The sequence below is a fragment of the Neolamprologus multifasciatus genome, chromosome 3, assembly GCF_963576455.1.
Source record: "Neolamprologus multifasciatus chromosome 3, fNeoMul1.2, whole genome shotgun sequence".
Classification (NCBI taxonomy): Eukaryota; Metazoa; Chordata; class Actinopteri; order Cichliformes; family Cichlidae; genus Neolamprologus; species Neolamprologus multifasciatus.
This window is the reverse complement of record NC_140441.1, coordinates 5,841,299-5,856,910: the sequence shown is the minus strand read 5'-3', so window position 1 is coordinate 5,856,910 and position 15,612 is coordinate 5,841,299. Positions and strand designations below refer to the sequence as shown.

At 40.6% G+C, this 15,612-nt stretch overlaps 2 protein-coding genes and 1 pseudogene across 4 annotated transcripts in view; 1 reads left to right on the top strand and 2 right to left on the bottom strand.

Moving 5' to 3' along the window:
- LOC146521258 (uncharacterized) overlaps window positions 1-15,612 on the top strand; it is a 153,518-nt gene that overhangs the window by 72,589 nt on the left and 65,317 nt on the right. The gene's annotated exons all lie outside the window — the stretch shown is intronic.
- The window catches only part of LOC146521260 (polymeric immunoglobulin receptor-like), a 525,395-nt gene that overhangs the window by 452,062 nt on the left and 57,721 nt on the right, over window positions 1-15,612 (bottom strand). Inside the window, exons 2-3 of the mRNA XM_085154961.1 lie at window positions 9,352-9,687; window positions 8,919-9,113 (exon numbers count right to left, since the gene is read on the bottom strand). Coding sequence (XP_085011087.1) covers window positions 8,919-9,113; window positions 9,352-9,687 — 531 coding nt within the window. The remainder of the gene's footprint in view (window positions 1-8,918; window positions 9,114-9,351; window positions 9,688-15,612) is intronic.
- LOC146521263 (E3 SUMO-protein ligase ZBED1-like) lies at window positions 1,344-8,034 on the bottom strand (annotated as a pseudogene).

The following is a 15,612-nucleotide window of genomic DNA, read 5'->3' as shown; positions in this document are numbered from 1 at the left end:
ATGCAGGAAACACATCTAGCTGACAAAGATCATGCATACTGACATATTGATAATGGGTAAAATTCAGGGTATTATGATTACTCTCTTAAATGTGTATATTCCCCCAGGCAGTGATTGGTCCTTATATGGGCAGATTTTGAATTTGGCAACAACAAGGAGTCAGGGAATTTTCATTTGCGGTGGTGACTTTAACGTCACATTAAATGCCAAACTAGACTCTTCAAATGGAAAAGGCGATCAGAGGAGTATTGGAAGAAGAATGGTTCACTTTATGGACAATTTTGGACTACTAGACGTGTGGAGAGACTTTCACCCAAATGATAGAAAGTATACCCACTTCTCAATTCCACACGATGTATATTCTAGGCTAGATTATATTGTCACTATCTGCAAAAAGAAAGAATTCCAGATCACAAGTTTGTAGTTCAACATACAAGTGACGACCTTTGACCTTCATCAGGTTTTATTTGTGTCAGAGAAAATTTAAACGTGCTTTTCATGCAGCTGAGAACATCAAGTGTTTAAAACGGAAGCTGTGATTAATCCTTTTGTTTTTTTTTTGTCTTTAACTTTATCAATAAAACAGCTGCAGCTTTCACTACAGCACATGTGGTACTTTAACCTTTGTACTGCTTTAATCAGTTCATTTTGCAGTTAACATGTGAACATGTTGGATATAGGGCTGAACAAAACGATTATTTTCCTAATCGATGAATCTAGCGATTAATTTTTTGATGCATCGATTAATCTAACAATTCATTTTTTAATCTGATTCGATTTCGATTTGATTCGATTATCAATTATTTCCACATTATTTTACTTTTATAGCAATTTCACATTTACTAATTTATGTATATCAATGGAAAACACAAATTTCTTAATTTGAAGACCTTTTAATGAAAAAAATTCTGTTTTTAACAAAAAATTTAATGTTGTGCAAAACAAATATGAATAAAGGAAATCATAGCAAAAAATAATAATAAAATATAAACAGCAATGGCGTCTTTGAACAAATAAAACTTAACATTCACTTTGCTCTCTGCAAAAAAAGTGCTCTTCATTAACAAAATATCCATTTTGCTGCCTTCTCTTCCATTTCTGTGTGTGTGTTCAATCACGTTCATCACATGAAGTAGTTATGCATTGGAGTGGAGAAATGTTAGCATTTCTACATGCTCAGCTGTCAGGCTTGCCCTTTTTTTGTGTTTCCAGCAACTGAAAAAAGCCTTTCAGATGGTGTTGATGTGGCAGCTACTGCCAGATATGATTTGGCTAAAGTAGCCAGTGTGGGGAATCTTGTTGCATTATTCTTCCACCATGTAAGGGGGTCATTATCCCTTGGAATAGGGGCTTCACCAAAATACAACAGTACTTCTTTCCTCACCGCCTCATTTTCTCCATCCCCACCCTGGTCAGTGTTTTCATTACAATCTTCCTCCTCAGAATCTGTACCCAACAAAGTGTTCAGCAAATTATCTTCTTTGTTGGGGGACTTGCTGAGGCTTCCTGTCCCACATGTTTCTGCTGTAACTGGGATCTCTGCTCCCTTTTGAGATCAAGTGCCTCCCTCTGCACTGTTACTTGCAGTTTCAAAGCATCTTCTGGAGAAAGGAATTTCAGTTTACGAAAACGTGGATCGAGGGCAGCAGCAATGAGTGACACATTTTTCCTATCTGCTTGAAATGCAGATACCGCTGGCTGCCACCTATACAAGATACATACATACAAGATTTCCTCTTCTGCACAGTTCTGGAAAGAGTTCACTGCTGCAGAATCAAATGATTTGTTTTGGGTGGACATAAGACTGTCCACTAAGAACATTAGTGGCTTGCTCATAAGGCTTGAGCACCTCCTTCAATTCATCCAGAAGAATCCACTGATCACTTTTCAGATCCAGGTACTGTTTCACACGCTGTGTGACTTCTGGATCTGAAAGCGTCGCAACCACTGACCATTTCTGTTCCAACAGATGGTTTGCTTCTGCTTAAGTTTGGTGCTAGCTGGCTCACTTTTCTTGATGTGCTTTACAAGGCCCCGTGCAGCTGATAGTGCCTTATCAATCTTGGGGTCTTTCAGTCCATGGTTTACAACCAGTTGCAGTGTATGCCCGGCACACCGATAGGACACCACTCCAAACTTCTCTTTCAGGATGTGGAGAGCTGCAACTATGTTACTTGCATTATCATGCACAACGGCAAAGACATTATGCAAGGAAATGTGGAATTTTTCTGCCACCTTCTCCACCCAGGAGGCAAGGTTTTCTGCAGTGTGGTGCTCTTCAACTGGCAGTGTTGCTAAATTGAAGGAGAGAAGATCCCAATTGTCATTAATGAAATGACAAGTTACCCCTAAGTAGGACTCTGTGACCAGACTTGTCCAAGCATCAGTGGTAAGGGAGATTTTGGATGTGGCCTTTTTTAGTTCATTCCTTAGTTTCTCTACTGACGTTTCATACTTTCTCTAATCATGCTTGTAAAATGACGCCTAGACGGCAGACGGCAGTAACCTGGTTGGAAAGTTTTCTTTGAATCCCTCACAAATAAAAAACACCTAAACAGCAGCTGCTATATGTTACTGCTAAGCAGCTTAAATGAGTTTTGCATTTACGGAGGTTGGGTGTTTATCTGTCTATGAGTGAGTGTATGCCTACTTGGGGGGTGTCTGGATGAATTAAAGGGTAAAAACCAGCATTAGTAAAAAAGTTGAAAACTTACGGTGTTTTGTCCTTTTCAGAAGCTGCTCCTGGATGCCGTCGTTTCAGGTGCTGGTGCATAGCCGTTGTGCTTTTATGATAGTGTATATTATATTATATCCTATGGAGGTTTAAGTCGACTGCGACTGCCTCACTCATGTTGCTGCTACTCGCTGCCACCATTTTTTTACATCGACGTATTTTATGCGTCCACGTAATCGATTACGTGGACGCATTGTCCCAGCCCTAGTTGGATGATCTGTCTGCTAGTGATGTGGGATACCACTGATTTCCTTTCCGATCCGATACCAAGTAATATCCAGGGTGGTATCGACGATACTGATCCGATACCGATACTTTGTACAAAAACTTATTTATTGCATCTCAAATTATAGCGTCATAATGATTACAGGACATCAGATTACTTGTTCTTATCACTTAATAATGCAGAGTTCATCATATAGAAATAAAAAAAAAGTTGTGCGCTATTTGAACACATTGCCTGCCTGCAGCACTAAAGGACTCCATGAGAGACTCTGTCTCGCCCTAGCAGCACCTGTCCCTCTCCCACTCTTCAGTTCGCCTCAACATTCGCTCGTCATATTCTGTGATATGATTTACTCTGAGGTGTTTGACAAGGTTAGTGATGTTGCCACAACCATACATGACAACCCTCCCGATTTTCCACCCGGACAACAAAATTGAAAAACCATATCACGAATTCATAGCGCGGCCAATTCCAGTTTCCAACAATGGCAGCGACTTAGCTTTAATATTACTCTTATTTCTCTTTCTGGGTCGCAAAAAAACTTTTAACATATTTTCAGGTGAGAATGTAGCTGAGTAAACTTCAAATATCTGAGCCGACACATCGTCTTCAAACCCCCGCGGTCTTTCACTACTCGGGTTAAACATGATATATAAGTCACATTGATAACTTAAAAATGTTATTGTTTGGCTTTTTCAGTGTTTTATTTGTTCGTGAGTAAATCAGTTATTAGATTAGATTAAATTTAATTTAACTAATTTATTAATCCCTCGGGAGGGTTCCTCCGGGGTTTTCACACAGCTGAATAAACGTCAAACAGAAAACTGATTAAACAGAAGTGCGAGATGGTCGAGAGTTTAAGTCAGCGCACGGTTATATTTTAGACAGCAAGGAGCAGACGGCAGAGTTTCACTCCACCAAGAGAGCTTGTGACGTACTACCCGACTTTCTTTAGACCGCGAAGGCCGGGTCCTCAGGTGGAAGCAGCCTCTGAATTTGGACACCCCCGCTGCTTCCGGGCTGGCCAATAATAACGGTGACATTTAACGTATTTTATCCGATAAATAAACACTGTAAAATATATTTATCCCCCCAAAACAGTCCTTTTGAATGTCTCCCTAGTATGGCCACAACACCTCACTCTTGGAGCACTTTTTTGCCACATGTATCGCAAACCACGTCTCAGCTGTTTGTGGAGGTAAAATACGTCTGCACACTTACGCTCAGCCATTGTTGTGAGTGCACGCCAAGGGGCTGCGAGACATTTATACAGCCGTATTTCGCACATGACTATGAAAGGCGGAAGAGGAAGTAGTTCCTTTGAATGTAGACAATCTGAATGTTATAGTTTCTTTCCACTGTGTTCCTGTTAATGATAAACTACAAATTTACTCTAAATTACTAAAATATCGATATTTTAATGTGAGAATCGATTCTAGAACATAAATGATTGGTATCGGAGGAATCGATATTTCAGGATCGATCCGCACATCACTACTGTCTGCTGTCACTGGGTGGTGCTGAGGTCTGAATCTGAGGGCAGCTCCTGTAATCACAAAGAGAACAGAACCATCAAACTCAAATATTAAGTTTATCTCTCAAATTTGAATTAAAGCTGATCCTTCTGACCTCACACACTCAGGATCTGAAGTTCTTCTCTTACATTTTTTCAGTTCTAGAGTTTAATCCATAGTTACTGATTAATGAGGAGTTACTGAAGTACAAACTTAAAAAATTGGTGTTACTGTCTTTACAGATGTGGCAAGAGGCTGAAAACATGTTGTTTGCACATATTTAATATTCAGCTCTGCACAGGAGCTGCAGCAGGGTGCAGCCTGTTGCTTTTACAGTATAACACTTGTAATAAAAGTACAGTAACAGTATTTAGTGACTGAGCAGCCCGGGGCGTTTCTCTTGATTTCTTTAGTCAGGGTTCATTCACCTGCACGGGTTAGCTAAACAAACTTTACAAAACAAGTTTCCCGACAGCCGAGTGCTTATCTTAGCTACCTAGTAGGGATGGGTATCGTTTGGGTTTTATCCGATACCGGTGCCAAATCTGTACTTTTGAAACGGTGCCGGTGCTTAAAGAATGGAGAACACAAAATTGGTCCAAAAACCTCGCATGTTCAGCTGTTTTTTTGTAAAAAGATAACAATGTTCGCCTTTTCTGCAGCTATGGGGCATATATGGTATCACTCTTGGCTGGAAGCAGCTTAAACAATGGAAAAAACACAAACTTTGTCCAAAAACCTCTCATGTTTAACTGTTTTCCACTTTTTCTTTGGTCATTTTAGCCTTTTTGTCCAGGGTGAAGGGAGTATCTGCCATCAAACAAGAAGACAGCCGCATGTAGCTATGATGGTGTTTGCTAGTTCACCTTACATGCATTAATGTAATAACGTGGTTAGCCTACTCAACGTAAATTACACACGAACAACATGAAGCTACTCACGCAGAGAAGAACGGCTGCTGCTGCATCATCATCCTCATCATTTCTGCTACACTGGCAGGGCTAGGGGCCAGGACTCTCCTCTTCGGGTTTTTGGGGGATGTTGCTAACTCCGGGTCGATAACAGGCACCACACCCACAGTAGATGTGCTCGGTGTGAGGTCTCGCAGCAAGCTATCAAATACGACGCATTTTTCGGCTTTAAAAAAAAACGCTATGCGTCGCCAGGTGTTTCATCAGATTTGAGGTGTTACCTCCTTTGACAGTATCACAGTATCAGCTTAAAGCACTTGTTGCAGCTGCTGAGTTTGCATCTTTTGCTGTGAAGTACAGCCAGACTTTGACCGCTTCGCTTTGGGCATTTTTAATCTGTAGCTCTGCTCTAAAAGAACGTACGTACCTGGACCCGCCTACTATCCTCGGAAATGTAAAATGATTGGCTAGAATCTAAAGTGTATCACAGCTCAAGAAAAAAAAGCACCGAAATGTGCGCTGCTTTTCGGTCTGGTTACTACCGTTTATGTCAGAAGGATACCGAAGGATTTATTCTAGCTTGACCGCAGTCCCATCCGCTAACATGGAAGAGGCGGGGTTTATGACCTATACCACAGCCAGGGGGTGATAGAGACGTTTTGGCTTCATTTTTGGGGAGCTGTGGCATCGTCCATGTTTTCTTCAGTCAATGATTTGTAACTAAAACCATTTTAGACACAGAAGTAAAGCCCAAGAGTCGCCATCAAAATGTATTTAAGCAAGACGGCATCAGACTGTCAATGTCAACTGTCAGAATTCTGTAGAGTTTATAGCGTCGGAGTGTCTGATCAGACTGAGAAAAATGTCTGAGTTTAGGTCTGTGTCAACACTCAGGTTGATGAGGCTGTTGGTTCATTTTCTCTGACTCGCTCCTCAGAGATCGACATGAGTGACGTCCTGTCCAGAGCTGTGACAATGGTTTTCTGATCTGAAAGAGGAAACAACACAGAGCAGAGAGTTTAAAGGTCAAAGTACAATCATGATCAGAATGACTGAATTTTGTTTATTTCCTTTGACATTTGAGTTTTTATTCATGTTGGATTTAATGAACCTCTGAACATCCAGCAGGTCACCAGTGACCCACTGAGGGGGAATTTTAGCCTCATGCTAAACATGCAAAGTGTCAGAAACTTCACATACACAGACAAAATGAATTCATATTACAGAAATATTATTAACATGTAAACCAGATCTCTGATATAAACACAATTTGGTTTCACCTGTCAAGCAGACTGACAAAGTTACAGCAGACATCTGTGATACTATTAGTGCTGATCCTACACTTTAAACACATTTCATTGCAATGTTGACCCTGTGCTAACTTGCATATGACAAATAAAACTGAAACTGAAACTTGGGTTTTATTGTTTTTATAATAGCAGAGAACCTGAGTCTAAATTTGAGTCTAAATGTGATGAGATGAAGTGTGAGGTTGTGAGAAAGTCTCTGACTGCATTCATAGATGTGTCCTTTCAGCTGCTCGCTCTGATCCAACCTTTGGTCTCTAAGAAGAGGCTTCAGGGAGATGTTTGCTACGTTGGACTGTAGGACCATCAGAAATGTGCGCAGTAACAAAACAGGCAGCACTGAAAGCAGCTCTAAGTGTTTGTGTTGTTCAATGATTTGTGCACAACAACAAAAATGGGACCTCTCTCATCCATCAGTCACCATGTGGACATTTTTCTGTCACACTTTGAAGCTGATGGACGTTTTGTGTCTGCACTAAGTACGTTTTCACAGCTATGGCACCGGCAGGATTCACTTTCACAGACTCACAACCACCAGCTTCACCCCTCCCCTCCCCCTCCAGCTGTAGGCTTTAACATTGAGTTTCCCCACACATGTTTACAGACGAGTTAGAGAGCAAGAGAAGAAGAGACGGATTCATAAATGTCTTTGTTTCTGCTCTAACCTTACCCAAACAATGCTGCTCTACAACTCTAGACTACCAGCCACAAAGACAACAGCTGGAGAAACATCTGTCTACCTCTGACATCCACCAGCTCATCCATACAACAAACACACATCAACAACCAGGAAGCAGCTTCACCTCTGATCACACACACTCAACTCTACTCACTCACCTGGAGGAACACTCAAGTAGACGATACTGATGATCTTCAATGAGCCGGTTCTTTCATTGAAGACACGACACTCGTATGTTCCAGTGTCATTAATCGTCACATCCTTCAGAATCAAAGACACGTCTCCATCCTTCATCTGTCTGTCCTGCAGATCCACCCGGTTCTTAAAAGATGGATGCTGGTTGGCTGGAACAAAGTGACCATCCTGGTACAAAAGCACATATTCATCTCCCAGGTCAGCTCTGCTCCACTTTACAACTATGATCTTGTTGTTTGCAGCTCGACATGTCAGAGTGACGTCCTGTCCAGACTCAGCTGTGATGATCTTTGGGTCTGAAAGAGGAAACAACACAGAGCATAGAGGTTAAAGGTCAAAGTACAACTGCTCATTAAATATTTTGTTTGTTTCCTTTGACATTTGAGTTTTTAGTCATGTTGGATTTAATGAACCTCTGAACATCCAGCAGGTCACCAGTGACCCACTGAGGGGGAATTTTAGCCTCATGCTAAACATGCAAAGTGTCAGAAACTACAAGCCAGAGTAATGTGTTAGTGAGCTGTGTCGGACAAACAGTCAGACTCGTCTCTCTCACCAACCTGGTTAAATCACCATGGTAACATATGCTGAACATTATTTATGTTTGTTCTGTAACAAAAGTTCAATAACACATCAGAGTATCAGGATCAGACAGAAATCTCTGAGTGTGCAGCTCCATAAATCTGCAGTTTGATAACAATCATAACACTGTGACTGTAAAACACTCTCAGCTGTATTTAATGAAAAGATGATGAAACCTACTGAGTGTAAAAATAAGCAGCATCAGTTACAGAGAGGGTTGTTATACACACTTTGTTTTTCTTCCAGTTTGCTGCATTCAACACACAAACAACATTTCTACATCCAAACTGAGTCAAAGCTCATTCATTTGTAGCTGATCAATGATCCTGAACACAAGCAGGCAGATTATTGATCGTCTATAATCCACAGACCTTCATCTACACTCAGATCATCACACAGCGTTTGTGTTGTCACTTCATTCAGTGTGTGTAGCAGCTGATCTCAGGTCTGTGTTGTTCATCTGTCACAGAACAAGTTCTTACAAACAGCTGAAGCTCCAACACAGAAACACTCACTGACTCTGAGATCAGAAATTCATGTATGTTTGTAACACAGTTTGACTTTGTGTCAGTAAATCTCATGAACAGCCTGAAGATGAATAAACTGTAGTTCAGAGTCACTGACAGACAGCACAGACACACACTGTTGGTCTGAGTCTGAACATGATGATCAGCAGAGAAATAACATCAGACTCTGAACATCCAGCTTTCTACTGCTGGATGTTCACCATCATTTATTTATCTTTCTTTGTGTTTGTTCATCTGACTCACATTTGTGGTTTAGAAGCTGAAGATGCTCTGCTTCATGTGGATCAGCAGGATTCAGGGTTTTTTTTCTGCACTTAAAGAAACCAACAGCAGCAGCAACAACAAGAAGAAGAAGTACTGCAGAAACTGTCAGACCAGCTATCAGTCCAGTAGATAGATCCTCCTTCCCTCCATCCTCTGTGTCTCCTCCTGGCTGACCTGCAGGTGAGAAACAGGTGTGAGGTGTCAGCTGTCAGGTAGGTGATGAGTGAAGAACAGAACAGAATCCATTTCCTCTTCAAACTGCTGTCAGACATTATCTACTGCACTCTGATCACATCACTCAGACCAGCTGCTTTCTACAAAGTCTCATCAACAACATCTTTAGAAACAAACATCAACAACCAGGAAGCAGCTTCACCTCTGATCACACACACACTCAACTCTACTCACTCACCTGGAGGATCAACATGAAGGTGGATGATGCTGATGAGCTCCAATGAGCGTGTTCCTCTCATGAAGACACGACACTCGTATGTTCCAGCGTCATTAATTGTCACATCCTTCAGAATCAAAGACACGTCTCCATCCTTCATCTGTCTGTCCTGCAGATCCACCCGGTTCTTAAAAGATGGATGCTGGTCGTCTGGATCAAACTTCCCATCCCGGTAAGAAAGCACATATTCATCTCTCAGGTCATCTCTGCTCCACTCTACAACTATGATGATGTTGTTTGCAGCTCGACATGTCAGAGTGACGTCCTGTCCAGACTCAGCTGTGATGATTTTCTGGTCTGAAAGAGGAAACAACACAGAGCAGAGAGGTTAAAGGTCAAAGTACAACTGTTCACTTGTTCAGCAGCCAATCAGAAACACACAATAAAAGACAGTCTTCTGTTATTAGATGATGATCTTTGATTGTGTTTCTTCTTGTGTCAGCTGCTCCCTTCAGGCGTCACCACAGCGAGTCTTCTGCCTCCTCCTCACCTGATCCCGAGCATCTTCATCAGGGCTGATTTGTGACAGAAGGACAGCAGCAAGAGTGAAAGGGAAGGTTTAAAGATGGCAGTGAGCTGCTGTCATGTTTGCTTTGGAGACTCTGACACAAAGACAGGAGGCCGAGCTGAACGTGTTCAGATTTTCATTGAGAGCAGAATGGACGAGATTATGAACGAGTTCATCAGAGGGAAGCTCAGGCTGAGACGTTTGGAGACAAAGTTCATGAGCAAAGACTGAGATGGATGAAAAACATCATCTGAAACCATTTTGTGAACAAATAAAAACAAATCTTTAGTTTTAGAATCTGTTAGTTTGATAAAATGTTGTTGATGGACGAGTTCATTGAGACTCTGGATGTCTGTCAGACTGAGTCACTGCTTTTTATTGTAACAGCTGCACTGATGCTCCTAAATCTGGCCTCTGACACAAACCTCCAAACAGTAAGAATGAAAAAAGAACAAAACGATTAAAAACTCTTCAAGCAATAAATAATCAAACCTGAAAAAGAAGAAAATCATCTGGAAACTAAACAAACTAACTAAAAACAAAACAGACAGTAAAAAAAAAGGTCTTTAAGCTGTGTTGGAGCCACAGAGAGCAAATCTTTGTTCTTTATGTAGAACCAGTGAGTTTGTTTGGACAAAGAAGCAGCAGAAACACACACAGAGAAAACATACATGACTGTAATCAGAGTACAGGAGAGTAACTGACTAAATTTCCTCTTTGTGATTTAGGTGATTTTCTTCATTATATTGTGTCAGATAAAGTCTGATAGCTTTTAACAATAACAAAAAACACCCAACTGTTTTTTCTTTTTTCTTTTTTTTCAAGAATAATTTTGTGTTTATGTTTCTTTTCTTTCTTGTTTGCCATGTGATCTCACTGTTGTATGTGCATGTGTGGCCACTTTGTTGAAACATGAAGGGCTGTAATGATGCAGTACATTCATTGTTAGCATGCAGTGTATTGTGGACACAGTCACTGGTGGGGATGTTCAGTGGTGAGTCTGTGTTTTTGTATTCTGTTCCTTTTCTTTTGTGAAACACATGATCAAAGAGTTTATGAGAGGCTGTATTTGTCCACAGTCACAACCTCAGCACATGTGATTGGATGAGTAATGGCAGCTTTGAGTCTCACATGGTTGGTGTTTCATGGGTGGCTGGAGTCACAGTTTCACTCCAATGTTACAAAAAACCCTTTAAATACTCTTCATAGTATAAATAACATAAATATTAAGATGTTCTCCCAAACTCAAGGAATGTTCTTTTCTCTGATTGTGCATATAAACAGGAAGTTATGTCAAACTGAAACTACAAACCTGTCTGTTTTTAAATCAGTTTGTTTATGTAACATCAGCTGATGGAAACTTCAGATGAAGCTTATCAAAGAAACAAAACAGAAAAAATAAGAGAAGAGGAATCTGTGATGTCAGAGATGGTGTACTCAGAAACAGTGAACCTTTGTGTTCATGGGAGGAAGTGTGACTGAGTAAATTTCCTCCAGTTGAAATGAGTTAAGTTCAGCCTTAATGTGTTATTCTGTTTTACACTTTAGTGACTTTACAAACTTTATGTTCTACAAACTAAGCATGTGAAGAGCTCATGATCCTGTTAGCATCTCTGGGTCTGTTCCCACTGTTCTGTTTCTTGGACTTGAATCTAGGTTGTGTTTTGACAAGTGAGTTCTCTTATAAAGTGAGACACACAGAGACCGAGTTCCAAAGTATACACAGTGGCTTTCTATGCGAGGCAAATCTCTCTCCATATGTGAACCTGCAGGTAAAACAGAGGCAAACCTGTTCCTGTGAAATGAAACTGAAAGCCTCGAATTGGATTTGTTCCCCTTAATTACAAACACCTTCATTTAGCAACTGGATTTTGTGTTTTCTTTGTTTGATATTTAAATCTGTTTGATCTTGTGGTATCGTAAAGAATTATTTGTTTATATAAATATATTTGTTTGCGTATGCATAGAAGTTATTAATTACAAGTACAGACATCTGAAGTTCATGTTATTCATCTGAAGAACACACAGATAGAATGAGTGTGATAATAGTGTGTTGCTATACTGGTAATGCAGGTGAGGCAGCATCGGTGCTGTGTTACGTGAATGTCCTGTAAAAAGGTGGAAGAAGAGAGAGTCCTGTAGGTGCCACTCTAAGGCTGTGTCCCAATTCAGGGTCTGCACGCTTGAAGTACGCGCACTACGCGTACTACGTACGGTGCGTACTATAAGTACGAGAAGTGCGGAAGTGAGAGGCTTGTGAAATGGGACGGTCTAGCCTTCGTTGCGCTGTTCAGGTTGCCTAGCAACCATGATACTAACCGCGAGAAACGTTACATACAGCTTTGTTTGACAGAAATGAAGGAGGAAAATGTTTTGTTGTTCGTTCATTTTTGTCATGACATCACTTTGATTAGCTGAGTATCTGAGGCTGAGACCACAGGACTGTGAAACATGATTCAAGGGCTTCATTTCTGTACTGAACAGTCATTTAAGATTAGCTAGTAAACAATAATTAGTTAATGTTGTTCATGAGACTAAAGTCATCTCACTGTGGTAATGTAAATATAATATGGCCAATATTATAGTATTGTCAGATTATTATGAGATACATATATATATATATATATATGCACAACCAAGTTAACGCTGAAAGTACGAACATCACTAGTGTCACACAACTTTGCCGACATGTAGCCAATGTGTTAATGTTCTTCGTTATTAAACATTCGCACATAATTAAGTGACGTCATATTCAGTACTTGCCTTTGACAGTTCGGCCGCTCCCTTCTGCCGTATTTTGCGGCAAAACTATCCACACCCACCGCCGCGCTATGAATTGTGGGATATATGGGACCACGAAGCGTGCACCGGACCACGCTTGATATTTGGGGAAATCGACGGCGCATTTGGAGTATGCATTTGAAGTACACTTCGAATTGGGACAGCCGTCGTCGCGTGGCGGTGACGTAACCGCACTTAAAATGCGTACTTCAAGCGTGCAGACCCTGAATTGGGACACAGCGAGTGAATGGACACTGATGTTGTGAACATGTGACTAAAAAGAAGGTTCAGTAAAACAAGTAGCAACGATATTCCTGTGTGAGGCTCAGTGATTTAATTTTTGTTTTTGAAGATGCAACCGATCTGAAACATTTAAGTTTCAGCACCTAACTTTTTTTCTTAGGTGTACCAACACAAAAATTAGGTGCAACCAAATTTTTCAACCAATTTTTTTTTAACACTGCAGCTGTTCACTTTTTAAAAAATACATGCATAATCCAAAATGCTGCAGCAAGAGTCCTGACAGGGACTAGAAAGAGAGAGCAGATTTCTCCTGTTTTGGCTTCCCTTCATTGGCTTCCTGTTAAATCCAGAATTCAAAATCCTGCTCCTCACATACAAGGTCTTAAATAATCAGGCCCCATCTTATCTTAATGACCTTGTAGTACCATATCACCCTATTAGAGCACTTCGCTCCCGCTCTGCAGGCCTACTTGTTGTTCTAGAGTATTTAAAAGTAGAATGGGAGGCAGAGCCTTCAGTTTTCAGGCCCCTCTTCTGTGGAACCAGCTTCCAGTTTGGATTCAGGAGACAGACACTATCTCTACTTTCAAGATTAGGCTTCAAACTTTCCTTTTTGCTAAAGCATATAGTTAGGGCTGGACCAGGTGACCCTGAATCCTCCCTTAGTTATGCTGCAATAGACGTAGGCTGCCGGGGGATTCCCATGATGCATTGAGTTTTTTCTTTCCTTTATGTTTATGTAAGTTCCAGCTGGAAGGTGATCATTGGTTGGAGATTGAATGGGGACGACTACGAGACTGGTTGTCCCTACCTATGCCGCATTTCCAATCAGGCTGTGCTTACTTGTGGGATGAAGTTTCTGCATCTAGAAGAGCTAAATTAGTTTTTTGTAGAAATTATTAATATTGTAATTAATTATACATTTTTGTAGCTGTAGAAGTGGGAAGCCTTTTACGTCATTTTTGTTTCCTTTCTACAAGGCTTTGTTTGTTGTGTTAGATGTGTTCCTCTGATGTTCCTCTAAAGACAAATAAAACATTTTGTTTTTGTGAAACTGTAAAACTTGCTGTGGCATTGGCGCTTGAATGGAGAAGTCATTTTTTGTGTTGCATACATCTCTGGGCAGATATTTGGGCATCATGCCAAAATCCTTTCCACGCCCACCCCTGTGACATCACGCTCCAAAGCCCTATAGGGCTTTAGAGTTGACGTCACGCCGCAGTGCACTGTGGGATCACGGCGCCATGTTAGAAAGCCACAAATCAAAACAAACACACTGTGTTGGAAGCAGGTCTGCCAGAACCATGCTTAAAATCAGCACAAAAGACAAAGAGACTGATTGCGCCTGGATGCCAAGAGACATTAGGCTGTTTGTTCTAATTTTCTATGACCTCAGCGCATTGAAAATAAAACTAAAAGCCTATAAAGAGCAATACGAATTTCTTTAGAACTTACCGGAATGAAAATGTGGAGAGCACACCAACAAAAAATGATGACAGAGAACTCGATATCAGCTCGTCTCACCGCTGCTCTCCAAGCCAGACGTCTTCGTTTTGTAACATCAGATACATGAGATCCCTCACGTTGCTTCCAGGAGGGGAAACGGTAAAAATAGAGCCCATTTTCCAGCTTATTCCTTTCCCTATCGTGCAATCTATTACTGCAATCGACAACACAGCAAGTACAAACCATTTTTTGCACACAGCAATGAATTTTCTTCTCTCAAAATAAATCTCACCTCAAAATGCAACACGTTTTTTTTTTTAGTTTTTTTTTACGTGCGCTCAAATGCTTTTTCATGTGCCCTCAGAATAGTGGTACAAAAATAACACCATACTGCACAGCAAAAAAGAGGACGGTCACGTGACTGCAGTTAACCTCTCTGGCACCAGGTGTCATTGCTGGGCTTTACAGACCTGAGTACATACAGAAGGGTCTATGTTTGAGCTTTTTATTCATTTTTACAGCATTTTTGATCCCTCATTAGTTTATAAAGTACAGATACAAAGAATATCTGTACTTTATAAGAACTGTTCCAACTTCTGCAATCTGCAATCTGGCAGAACGTTCCGCATCATCCGGGCAAGGACAGAGACTCAAGAGGAGCTTCTATCCCCAAGCCATCCGGGCCCTAAACACACACCCGCCCTCTCACATCATCTATAATTGACTGAGACAGGACTCTCTTCCAGACACTCTAAACACAGGCACAATGTACATTTCAAATTCCTTTAATTTTAAATATGTTTATATTGTCTATTCTGTAAAATAGTCAGATGTCTATTCATATTAATGTACAGAGTTCACCTGCTTGCTGCTACTACTGCACATTCACCCAATGTATATACTCTATATATATATATATAATGTTCTTCCTCTACCACCCCCCCCCCCCCCCCCTCATTTTTGCACATGTTGAGGAGCGTGTCAGGCTACATTTCACTGTGTGTTATACTTGTATAACTATGCATGTGATAAATAAAGAACCTTGAACCTTAAAACATTTTGAAACAACTACAAAATAAAAGATTATGACACATAAAATAACAAAAACAAATAATAGTAATTAAAATTATCATAAGAAAGGAAATAGACTTTAGAAACACTGAAATTTCTAAAGACTCCACTGAATCAGGGTCAGATGTGTGGAGGTCTAAAAAGGTTGGTGGATGAGAATTATCATGTGCAAT